Source organism: Copidosoma floridanum, unplaced genomic scaffold (genome assembly GCF_036245765.1).
Source record: "Copidosoma floridanum isolate Cflo_tuat_1 unplaced genomic scaffold, Cflo_Japanese_pri ptg000029l, whole genome shotgun sequence".
Taxonomy (NCBI): domain Eukaryota; kingdom Metazoa; phylum Arthropoda; class Insecta; order Hymenoptera; family Encyrtidae; genus Copidosoma; species Copidosoma floridanum.
The window spans coordinates 5,120,332-5,132,192 of record NW_028321906.1 but is presented as its reverse complement, the minus strand read 5'-3'; the positions used below and the strand labels follow the sequence as shown (position 1 = coordinate 5,132,192).

At 33.7% G+C, this 11,861-nt stretch overlaps 3 protein-coding genes across 4 annotated transcripts; 2 read left to right on the top strand and 1 right to left on the bottom strand.

Moving 5' to 3' along the window:
• Window positions 1-686: 686 nt before the first annotated feature.
• LOC149373706 (uncharacterized) lies at window positions 687-2,219 on the top strand. Its single transcript, XM_089596088.1, has one exon. The coding sequence runs from the start codon at window positions 687-689 to the stop codon at window positions 2,217-2,219; it is 1,533 nt and encodes a 510-aa protein (XP_089452214.1).
• Window positions 2,220-4,187: 1,968 nt separating this feature from the next.
• On the bottom strand, window positions 4,188-8,161 carry LOC106645087 (calpain-7). Of its 2 annotated transcripts, none has more exons than XM_014360851.2 (12): window positions 7,815-8,161; window positions 7,563-7,726; window positions 7,304-7,502; window positions 6,901-7,229; window positions 6,696-6,828; window positions 6,432-6,622; window positions 6,132-6,359; window positions 5,816-6,060; window positions 5,507-5,715; window positions 5,044-5,252; window positions 4,614-4,849; window positions 4,188-4,537 (listed from the first exon to the last, which is right to left on the bottom strand). In XM_014360851.2, the coding sequence occupies exons 1-12, from the start codon at window positions 8,011-8,013 to the stop codon at window positions 4,393-4,395; spliced, it is 2,487 nt and encodes an 828-aa protein (XP_014216337.2). In that variant the 5' UTR covers window positions 8,014-8,161; the 3' UTR covers window positions 4,188-4,392. The 2 variants fall into 2 exon arrangements, with proteins under 2 accessions (XP_014216337.2, XP_089451950.1); XM_089595824.1 differs by having other exon boundaries at window positions 7,310-7,502.
• A 141-nt stretch (window positions 8,162-8,302) lies between these two features.
• LOC106645089 (lanC-like protein 2) lies at window positions 8,303-10,863 on the top strand. Its single transcript, XM_014360854.2, has 10 exons — window positions 8,303-8,425; window positions 8,928-9,034; window positions 9,095-9,274; window positions 9,355-9,506; window positions 9,578-9,725; window positions 9,802-9,942; window positions 10,008-10,190; window positions 10,265-10,411; window positions 10,473-10,575; window positions 10,655-10,863. Exons 2-10 carry the CDS (start codon window positions 8,951-8,953, stop codon window positions 10,729-10,731), a joined length of 1,215 nt encoding a protein of 404 aa, XP_014216340.2. The 5' UTR covers window positions 8,303-8,425; window positions 8,928-8,950; the 3' UTR covers window positions 10,732-10,863.
• Window positions 10,864-11,861: the final 998 nt, after the last annotated feature.

Sequence of the window (11,861 nt, the reverse complement as noted above, 5' to 3'; positions counted from 1 at the left end):
AACGTTGCCAAGTATCACTTCACCGCTGTCTAGCTTTACTTATAAAAAAAAATCTATTATTGGATCATTAGCTGTATATTCCTTATCATTATAAATGCATGACGTTTTAAAGATAACATTTTATACTATTACTTTTACTTTTTACATACGTTGCAACTGTTGAAGCTTATACATTTCAAAGTCTCATTTTTCTGTAAGTAAATAATATTTTGTCAAACAGCTATTGCAAAGAAAAAAAACATACGTATATTGCATAATTATGTACATTATTTTTAACTTTAATAGTGTGAGAAAAAAAATTTCAAAAAAGATTTCTGCATTTTGATAAGCCACAAGAAAACGTGTGTCTCTCAAGAAAAAGTCTGCAGCTGAAATATTTGTGCGTAAAAAATGAATGCAACAATGCAGTTCTTAAAAATACAACGACTATTCATATTCAACTGTTATAAAGGTTTCATACAAAGTAAGTTATTTCGACTAACGATACAATACATTTACAATTATTTAACCAAATAATCTGTGACATAGTAAACAATTTCCTATTTAAATATTGCACAGGAAAAAACATCTTATAGACCCTTACATATACATAGGTCTACAAGAACCAAGCCACTCCTTGGTCGTTTCAAAAGCAGCTCCAGTCTTGGCTGTGTAATGTTGACTTATTTCTATTGTCGTTGACGAATATGGCCGAAGCAGGTTGCAGTTCATATTTTTGTGACATATGTGGAAAAACTAGCAATACAAGCAATGCCCTCAAGGTGGACGAATGTATCCACACTAATAGTGAGTCCTACTGTTGTAAGGTATGTTACAAAACCTTTATGGAAAAGAAGAGTCTTATTACGAGACACGAGTTGACGAATACGGACGTAAAGTCTTACGACTGTAAATCGTGTCCGAAAAGTTTTATACGAAAACGCCATTTGTCGGAGCACGTGCAGGTTCACGCAGAGGATAATCCGTACAAGTGCCAAATATGTTTGAAAATTTTCACCCGAAAAGACTCTCTAAAAGAGCATCAGCGGATTCATACAGGCGAGAAGCCGTACAAATGCCAAACATGTTCGAAGAGTTTTGCTTACAAAACAAATCTTACGGTGCACGAGCGAGTCCACAGTGGTCATGAGCCGTACAAGTGCCAAACATGTTTGAAAATTTTCACCCGACAAGACTCTCTAAAAGAACATCAGCGGATTCATACAGGCGAGAAGCCGTACAAATGCCAAACATGTTCGAGGAGCTTCGTTCACAAAACAAATCTTACGGTGCACGAGCGAGTCCATAGTGGTCAGGAGCCGTACAAGTGCCAAATATGTTTGAAAATTTTCACCCGACAAGACTCTCTAAAAAAGCATCAGTGGATTCATACAGGCGAGAAGCCGTACAAGTGCCAAATATGTTTGAAAATTTTCACCCGAAAAGACTATCTAAAAGAACATCAGCGGATTCATACGGGCAAGAAGCCGTACAAGTGCCAAATATGTTTGAAAATTTTCACCCGAAAAGACTCTCTAAAAGAACATCAGCGGATTCATACGGGCGAGAAGCCGTACAAGTGCCAAACATGTTCGAAAAGCTTTGTTTACAAAGCAAATTTTACGGTGCACGAGCGAGTCCACAGTGGCCATAAGCCATACAAGTGCCAAACTTGTTTGAAAAGTTTTTCTCAAAAATCGAATCTTGTGGTGCATGAAAAGATCCACACTGGTAATAAGCCCTACAGCTGTAAACTATGCTCGAAAACTTACTCTCGAAAATCCTATCTAGTAATTCACGAGCGGCTCCACATTAGTGATGAACCGTACAAGTGCCAAATATGTTTGAAAAGTTTTTCTCATATAACTGATCTTAAGGTGCATGAGCGGATTCACACTGATAATAGGCCCTACAGCTGCAATCTAAGCTCGAAAACTTTCACTGACATACCCAATCTTGTAAAGCACCAGCAAGTCCACGACGTTGATAAGCCGTACAAATGTCAAATATGTTTGAAAACTTTCACCCTAAAACATAATCTCACGAGACACGAGCGTACAGTTCATGAGGGTAAGAAACCATATAGCTGCAGTGAGTGTTTACATAAATTTGCTCGTGAGAGTTGTCTTGCGGAACACATGGGGTGTGTACATACACATCACTGCACCGAGTGTTCATTAACTTTTGTTCGCAACAAAGATCTTGAAAATCACATGCGCAACCAGAATCACTTCCTGTAAGAAAAAAATAATGCTTACGAAACAATTGCGAAATTACGTTAAACAATCAAATAATTTTTACCCAAGAAAAGGGTTGAAATTAATAAAATCTTGTATCACGAAAAATATAAAGGTTATGTAGAGCCTTATATATATATATATATATAGAGGTATAGTTATATATATATAGGTATAGTTTTGTTGTGAGACAGAATGACGCGAGAGACTTGGAGTCCAAGGGTTGGGTTGGACAGTTTTACCAGCAAAAAAGCCATAAGTGCATGCACTTACGGTCTTGTTACTAGTAAAATTTTTTAAGTCGACAATAAATCTACAATTTCTTCTCTTTTTCTTTAAAGAATGTATATTTTTTTCGGTGCAATAATTAGATTATGCCAAAATAATCCTAGACATCGATTTTTCACGGTAAAAATTTATTAATGTTATAAAATAAAATTTAACTTGAAGAAATGTAAAAGATTTTACAAAAAATGATTAAGTTGTATAAAGTTTTATTTAGAGCTGACTTTGAAACTTTTTTCTAATAATAGATGTAAAAACCTACTTAAATCAATTATTGTTACAATTCCATATAATTAATTTACTAGATTGACCAGCGAAATAAATCATGTGATTTTCAAACCAATCACACAGCAAATAAAAAAGACACTGATAGCTGATAGTATGAATCTTTTAAAATAGGAATAACCAAGTAGATTCTTGTTCTGTCACACTACAATAAGCATCATTTTTATCGGTCCCCTGCACGTGGGAATTGTGTCCACGTGGAGATGGTGAATAATAAGTTTTATTAGTTGTCTCAAATCTAGACATTAAAAACTGTAGTTTTTTTTTTATTTTTAACTTACTGTTACGTACGACATTACTGCTTAAAATAGTTATTACCAATTGATAAAAAAAAATTCTTTTTCGCTTGGTACATTGACTGCACTTCACCAGTTCCTTCCGTGGGAGGGATTTTTCAAAATTGTTGAAATCGAAATTAAAAAAAAGTAATTAATAACATCAAAAATTTTTTTTAGAAGTGATTAGTGTATGCAAAAACAAAAAAATAGACCAAGATTCATCAAAATCGATCGATAGAACTCCGAGATGTGACCAATTACACACATATAACGTATACATGCATACACAGAGAGACACTTGCCAAAGTGCTTTATTTTGTGTACAAACTTTACAAAAAACATTTATATCATGTATGTTGTCTCAATGTATGTATTTTTCTCAATATGTATAGTATTGTAAGGAAACTTTGTGTAATATGTATACTATTATTATAGTATTACCTTTTATTTATTACTCGAAACTATGTAAGAAAATAGACAAAAATGACACCCTTGAGTCATAATTTTTTATATAATAAATGTTACTTAAAAAAATCCTATTTGTTGTTAATTTAACAAGCTGAATTGTCTTTTTTCGTTAGTTAGCTTCAAACCGAGTTTGAAACTATATTATTATACAACCTGATCAGTAGTCAACGTAATAACAGCCGGCCGGCCGGTCACGGCAGTCACGTTAGTGTTAGGAAAATTTTTAACTACTGTTCTATTTAATTATTTAAATTCTTTTCATACGTATATATAGGGTATTTCTTTTTTAATAAATACCCTATTAGTGAAAAAAATGTTAGAATTCAAAGCTTTGAAAACAAATGTTAGTAAATAAAGATTGGTTAACCTAGCAGATGAATAAATTGTTGTTTAAACACAAATTTCGTTGTGATTAATAAAAATAATAATTATAGTAATTTAGAGGAAATGAGATTGCTGATGATCATCAGTGAGAGCATATAGCTCGGTGGATAGTAAATTGTTGAAAAACCTGCGGTTGTAAATGAGGGTAACTGAGGTTGATTGATCGATCCACTTGACGGATCCTGGTAACGTTAAAAAATTTGATTCCTACTTACACTAAATCTTTAAAAAAATGCAAAGTTGTGTTTTTTTTTAAATAATAGCTTTTATTTTACATTTTTTAAAATATTATTTACAGTTTAAAAAAGGCGTAGTAAAATTTTATTTTTCATAGTACATACAAAGTATTAAAAATAAGAATACTTTACATACAACTTGTGCTCGAAATTATTTTAAATTGTAAAAATAGCCGAAGATAAAGTTTCTCTGTAGACAAAATAGCACCGAATGTCAAAGAAGCGCTTAAAATTGGAACTTCATTGAAGACGCGTTAGTTGTATGCTGCATGATGATTTACAAGTCAAAAAGAATGGACCCTCTTGGGCGGGCATAAAAGTCGATGGAATTATGTTATACGTCCCCGAAGGGACGTTTTCCAACTCCAAGTAGACAAATCCGGATCTAAGATTTAAAGAAAAAAGTACATCACTTAGCTGCAATATTGATATGCAAATTTCAAACAGTTCAAATGACGTACCTGAAGGGACCAGAATTTTTAGTTTTAAACGACGTTGGAGCTTCTGTATCATTTAAAACTACGGTTAAAACTTCGAAACCAATCTGATACTGTTTGGGACCTTTTAAAATTACTAACAGCCAGTTATTATGATGTGGGCTTTCTAGCACTAATTGATACCTAGGGTTACATACATAAGTTTCTGGGTGATTGCTACACCCACCAGCACTCATTCCCTTCCATTGGCCATCTGTTATCTATTGGAACAATAAATATTTGAAAAACAGTCTTCTTATCAATCTCTTGAAAAAAATTTTTTGCAATGTTCGGAATTTTTTAAATTATTTGAAAACCTCAATTATACTAGAAATTGTTCTAAATGAGATAATTTTGCAATTCCAAAATAAATAACAATAAAAAATTACAAATATCTATATTGAGTTCTAAATACCTCTTTTGTAAATTTATAAGGATCTGCTATTTTGCGAAGTGTAAATGGCGAAGTTCCATAAGCTCGCAGAGTGTAATAAATCGTGTTAGTTTTTTCATACTGCGAAATTACGAGAGTGAAACGACTATTCTCATTTTGACCAAGTTTTATTTTACACAAGTAATGTGGACTGTTTATTTTTACTCCGTCTATGTAAGGTGGTGGATCATCTAAATTGAATGAATATCATTTAAAATAACTTGTAAGCAATCAAAATTATAAGCAATGTAACACTTTACTACACATTATGTTTTTTGTTTCTTTATTTTTTAATGTAAGCTGGATGAATTTAATCTTAAAAAGTCAAATTTATCTGTACGAAATAATTTCTTCTAATGTTCGTGGAATACAACAAGCAATGATGGTTAAATCGTTAAATTGTTTAATGTTCAAAATCATTAGTAAGTGGAAAAATTTTACTTACGTGGATAATATACTCGTTTGCCATCATTTTTGTACACGAGAACAGTTATGTATTCCTGATTTTGTCGAAAATCGTCAATGTCAGTGATATGCCTTGTCAGCAATATCCAAACTGAACCTTTAGCATTAGGTGGAACTTCCAATGAAAATTGAGGATTATCTCCTATATTATAGGCATCCTTAACAGGACCGACCCCAGCATTCCACATTCTTTAATAAGTTTTAAAAAAGTTTATTTACATTACTGTCATTAGCATTACACCTTCCATTAAATAACACGTGAAATTTTGATTAAAATACATTAACTTACTGATGAATACAATAAGTATAATTAAATAGTGAAGGATTCCAATTTAAATAAAAAACATCAAAAAAGTGGCATATACTTTCAAAATCGATCCAAAATATGCCATTATCGAATTGCGATGCAGAATCTGGGTCGTAATTTAACGTCTGTCTCAAAGAAGGAGTCCAGTGCTTTGTGTCAATTTCAGAATAATTTCCTCGCCACCTCAAGTGCGACCAGGGATTTTTTAATTGCAATAATTTTTCTCCCTGAAAGCAAAACCAAAATGAGTCAAAAAGTTTTTAGTATTCGATTAGAGCACGTTTTCCACTGAACTAACATTGATTTTTCTGACATCTAGCACAGCATAAGCATGAGTAGGTACAAGACCCGTGCGATCTGCATCGGCATCGGAAAGATCTCCGGTTGCCACAGTGACTAGAACATCTCCTTTATGCAATCTTAAGAGTAGAGTATCAAATAAATTATCTTTGTTAAAGTCTGGCTCATTAGGCCTTATCGCCCACCTCTCTGGTATCCACCCCGTGAGAGCATGCAAGTCAATATTCTGTAGCATAAAAATTTGCGAGATTACAGCATTTAATTGTTATATTTAATTGTGTGCAGAATAAATACTTACGCTATTAGATCCAGGAAAGTCATAACCCCCCATTACTTTCATGTATGCTTTTTCTAATAAAGATATCCACAGTTCCCCTCGATTGTTTGAATAAGAGCACAGTAACTGATTGTGTCGACTAACAGGCAACAAATCATCTATAACGACCTTCCTGGAAACCCCATTTATGTGCAATTTGATCATGTATTTTCCTAATTGTGAAATCAAAGTTAATAACAGATGATAAATGAATGGTGAATCTGTAACTTTACTGAATAATCTTACCAAATGGATTATAAATGGGTTCTTTGTTTTTATTTTTAGGATATATTATAGAAGTAATGAGTCTTCTGCCAAACTTTTTTTCGTATTGAGCACTTACTGCCAGTGAAGCTACAAATGAACAGTCTGAAACTACCTAGAACGAGAAATTGCTTTTGAGTAATGAAAAATATTTAAAATACTATAGGATAATCGTTAATGAAATTACTGTTTGTTTTATGCTGTAGTAATCAGGTACATGTCCCATGATCATTTTTGGTTCCGAGACCAGTTCTTCTGGGCGGCACCACTTGTCAAAGTCTGGCTTTTGCTTTGGCGACAGTTTAAGTAAGCCATCTTTATCAGTAAACGGAATCGCATACTGGAACCTTTCCGATAGGTCTACATTCATGAAAGGCACAAATTCATGGTCATTGATATGTGAACTATGTAACAACACTCTTTTTTCTTCTTCCGTGTAATTTCCACTTCCCCCGGCAACTTTCAAATGAGCACTACTTCCCCTATGTAAAGGAGGTCTCGTTGGTTTTATTGGGGCTAAAAATAATTTTTTCCATCAAAAATTATAAAATTGCAAAAGCAATCCTTGTGACAGACGAAGCTTTACAAACCTGGACTCTTTGGTACAGAAGTTACTGGAGTTTGGGTCAACACATCGTCATCTATAGGCAAATCTGTTTCAGGAACAGATGGCAAGTCAGGCAAGACAGTTTCAGCCTCGTTTTTCTTAATTCCCTTCAATGACTCAGCTCTGTCCAGAGCATGACGAACGAGATTAGTGATCTTCACCTTCTCGCTGCCTGTAGCTTTCTGAAAATTCATTTCTATTAAATATTGGTCCATTTCAATGAAGCCAGGGTTACAACTTACCGCCTTGAGACCGAGCTCAGCTGCATTGGTGTACAACTTGATAGCTTCATCCTTAAAGCCTGCCTCGTCCGCATCAAGTGCTTGGGTGAGTAAAAACTTGCACCTGAGCAGTTCGCTTTCGTTGGGTTTCTCAGACTCGTGCTTCTTATTCTCCTCTTCGAGAACTGGAAATTGATAAAAGTACATTGTAAGTTACCAGTCGTCATCATTTGGCAATAAACGATGAAACCATTAGATAAGTTTTCAACCAACTAGTTTTCTCCAGCTCCGTTATTCTGTCCTCATACTCAGTGCACTTGTCAGCCAAGGCAGGAACGGTAGACAAGTCTTTTAGTTTCAGGAGTTTAACGGCAATGCTGTAGTAATAGACGGCCTGCTTGTTCTGATCATTTCTATCAAAATCCACGGCCCTGCTGGCTGCAGCCAGGGCAGCTTCCAATGTTTGATCCATGATTTTCTTTTTAGTTCTGCTTGATTTTGTTTAAAACTCGATAATCTAATATTTCAGGGATCCGATAGCCCGTCAAACACGTCAGCATTCCTGCACAAGTAAAAAGCATTTGTCAGCCTCAATTTTCTTGCTCAAGAACCTCCGTTTACATTCGAAACACTGCATAGTGTGGAATTATTTTTGACGTAAGATTGATATACATATTAAAAATCACCTAACCCTACCTGTTTTGTTTTGATGCGCGAGCGCTTTGCGCACGGTCGATTAAAACTTTCAGCGCAATAAAAAAATAAAACAAGATCAAGCAGTTTGTCAAAAGTATAAGTGTACTTAATTTTCACTCGTGCTTTATCAAGTAATAATTATTTTACGAGATATTGGTTCAACTTTCCTGTGTTGAAGATCTTGATTGGTAAGAATGATTTTACTCATAATGTATTTTTGAGAATTAAGAATTGAAGCAACAAATAGCCGGCACTTTGTGTTTGTTTCCCTTAAAATTAAACAAAAGAAACTGATCTTCAACAAATAGGTTCGCTTGATATCTTTATGTATAATTCCCTATATACGAGTAAAAATTTTTTATATATTTCTCACTGTTTAATTTAACAACTGTGCGGTAAGTTTGCTTTAGGAAATAGGTTAGGTTGCAGTAGTTTTTAGAACTAATTCAACTGATGTTGATAATCCACAAGATGTACAGTATACCTATACCGTTTTTCTTTTGGTCGTGCACTTTATGTAGAAATTTTCTCACTTTTGCCTCTTTACTTTTCATTCCCTATAGTGTCATGGAAATGAAAAGAAATCGTTCTACCCATAAATGTGATTGTTTAATTGAATCTTACATATTTTGCAAGTTATAAGCTGTGATTATTCAACGCAGTTGTTTCTGAGTGAAAACATAATTTCAGGTATAACAAGTACGTGGTTTAATATGAGTGTCAGACATATAGACAACCCATATGAAGACTTCTTGGCAGAAAAACATAAATCATTGATAAGTGGCGACGGTGTGGATGTATGTAAAAAAAATCGAGAGTTTACATTACGGAAAGAATAAACATATTTTCAATTTCAGATCAGCGATGATTTTAAAAATAAGTTGAGCATTGGCACAAAAGTATTGTTACAAAGATTAGAAGACCACAAGAGACATTGGTACAGTCAAGATGATTCCTCACTTTACACAGGATTGCCGGGAGTTGCTTACACCTTTTATCAGTATGGAAAGTATTTTGATGACGAAAACTATACATCCGTAAGTTGGTATTTTCATCTTTTTTTTTTTTTAAACTAAAATTATGATAAAGTATACAATAGATGTCCTAAAAATTTTAGAGAGCCTTGGAACTCATTAGAAAAATCGTTGGTAGTTTGAGAGGTAAGAGACACGTAACATTTTTAACTGGAAATGCTGGACCACTTGCTTTGGGAGCTGTGTTTTATCATTTACATGGAGATAAAGAAGAGTCCAAGAATTTGATTTCAAAGTTTGTTATGATAGATGACGCAAGTATCATCAAAGTGATTACCAATATATATGAGAAAATTTTATTTGCAGATTAATATCAATGTCATCGTACATTGTTGATGACAGCAGTGGTATTCCTGATGAGTTACTGTATGGTCGAGTTGGTTTCCTTTATTCCATTCTTTTTGTTAACAAACATGTATCTCCTGCTCCCATAAAAGATGATCTTTTTAAACAGGTACCAGGAATGCACGTCTAAGGACAATTTTTTTATGCTTTGTTATTCAATTCATCTATAATAAAATTAATTTCAGGTAATCGCATGTGTGTTGAGTTCTGGAAAAAGTTACGCAAAGTCACGAGGTATAAAATCTCCATTGATGTATATGTGGCATGACTCTGAATATCTAGGTGGTGCTCATGGCCTGGCTGGAATACTGTACCTGTTATTACAAGTGGGTCTATCAATAAAGAGTTTCATTTTAAATATTGTTTATTACGGTAATTTTAATTTATTTAGGCTCGTCAATATTTAACAGAAGAGCAGCTGAAAAATGAAGTTGAACCATCTCTTCAGTGGTTGGAAAAATTGAAGTATCCATCTGGAAATTTCCCTTCTTCTGTTGGAAGTACGACTGATAAATTAGTTCACTGGTGTCACGGGGCTCCGTCCATGACAATGTTGTTTTGTCTAGCTTATGAAGTAAAATTCAAAACTATGAACACATTTTTGGTCTTTTGAACACTATGAAAAAAATTCACTATCATTTTTGGTAGGTTTTCAAAAAAGATCAGTACTTAAATACAGCTTTACAATGTGGTGAAGTTGTGTGGCAGAGGGGACTTCTTAAGAAAGGTTGTGGTATTTGCCATGGGGTTGCTGGAAACGCTTACACGTTCCTATGCTTGTTTCAACAAACAAAAGTAACGGAAAATAATTGTGTCAAAAACCGATTGAATTAACATTGAAAAAACATTTTTTTAGGATCCTAAATATCTGTATAGAGCTTGTAGATTCGCAGAATGGTGCTTGGATTATGATGCTCACCAGAAGAAACCTGCTGATAGGCCATTTTCATTATTTGAAGGTGATATTTTATTTCTTACTCTTTAAAACTAATGCAAATAATATAACAATTTCATAATGCCGTTTACTGTACCTTTTAGGCTTAGCAGGAACAATTTACTTCCTTGTGGATATGCAAAAGCCAAATGAAGCTAAATTTCCTTGCTACACTTTGTAAAGAAATAAAGACGAGAGATGTATTTATTTACTTAATCACCATGTTTAAAACTCTGTGATGATGTATTTTTATTTTCATGCCATGTTTAAAAAAAAGGACGAAAAATTGTGACAGTATATACTTCTTTTGTTATTTTAAAATAAATTTTTTAGAACTTCTTTAAAATTTACGTTGTAAAACTTTATTTACATCAAAAAGGGTACTCATCAATGTATGTAGTACTATTAATATATAACATACTTATCATTATTCTTGTGATCCATCTGCATCAGTTTGTACACAATTGTACAGCCTTACCAGAAAAGCCTCAAAAATATTGATCAACTCAAATCCAAAAGATACATAGGGAGGAAAAGCAACCTTATTGACCTCAAACAGCTTAAAGATCATGGAGCCAAGAAAATAACAGTTTGTCTGGTAGCAATGCTTTTTTTTTATCTGAATCGTGACTAACTAAAATTCCGACTTTATAAATAAAAAAGGCTTTTTCCCACCTCGGCCCGAGGTCTTCGGGACGTTTTTCGTAACAATCGTGGCAAATTCCATGGACGTTAACTGCGTTGTCGGTAGGAAAAATAGTGTCCGTACAATTTCGGTAATCAAAAAATTTATTCTGATATTCTTTAGCACGTTTTGAACAAAAAATCAATCAGGATGTATATATCTAAATCCCACTGATTTTCAGTAAAAAATTCCTTAATTAAGTTTAAAAAATCACGTTTCTTCGACCACGCGTTACTTAGCGCTGTGGGGGGCATTATTTTTAACTTACCAAGGTTTAAATTTTAAATCTTTATAGCCAGCTTGGTGAGGATTTAAATAAGTTATTGTGAACTACTACGGCAACGGTAGTGTTCTATATTATCGACTGTATGGTCATAATCGTACACAATATTGTATTAGTATACCTATACCATATATGTATATGACGGTATGGGTACTGATGATGGAAATCTTCGTTATTTATTAAGCATGACCATTATTTCAGATACTTCACAGTTTTACTAGGGCAAAAAACATGCAAATATACAGAGTGAGAGGATGATCACGGATTGAGACAGACAATGGAATGCGAGATGGAACGTTTATCTCTCTTGCATTGTCTCTCTATTATTTTATGATTTCAAAGA

Bases quoted from the DNA above. Each gene is read 5' to 3' on its own strand.
- LOC149373706 (XM_089596088.1), top strand. From the start codon at position 687: ATGGCCGAAGCAGGTTGCAGTTCATATTTTTGTGACATATGTGGAAAA.
- LOC106645087 (XM_014360851.2), bottom strand. From the start codon at position 8,013: ATGGATCAAACATTGGAAGCTGCCCTGGCTGCAGCCAGCAGGGCCGTG. The intron at 7,503-7,562 runs GTAAGTTGTAAC...ATGAATTTTCAG, and splicing joins CTGAGCTCGGTCTCAAGGCG to AAAGCTACAGGCAGCGAGAA. The intron at 5,716-5,815 runs GTAAGTTAATGT...AACTTATTAAAG, and splicing joins TATACTTATTGTATTCATCA to AATGTGGAATGCTGGGGTCG.
- LOC106645089 (XM_014360854.2), top strand. From the start codon at position 8,951: ATGAGTGTCAGACATATAGACAACCCATATGAAGACTTCTTGGCAGAA. The intron at 9,275-9,354 runs GTAAGTTGGTAT...TAAAAATTTTAG, and splicing joins ATGACGAAAACTATACATCC to AGAGCCTTGGAACTCATTAG. The intron at 9,507-9,577 runs GTTTGTTATGAT...TTTTATTTGCAG, and splicing joins TCCAAGAATTTGATTTCAAA to ATTAATATCAATGTCATCGT.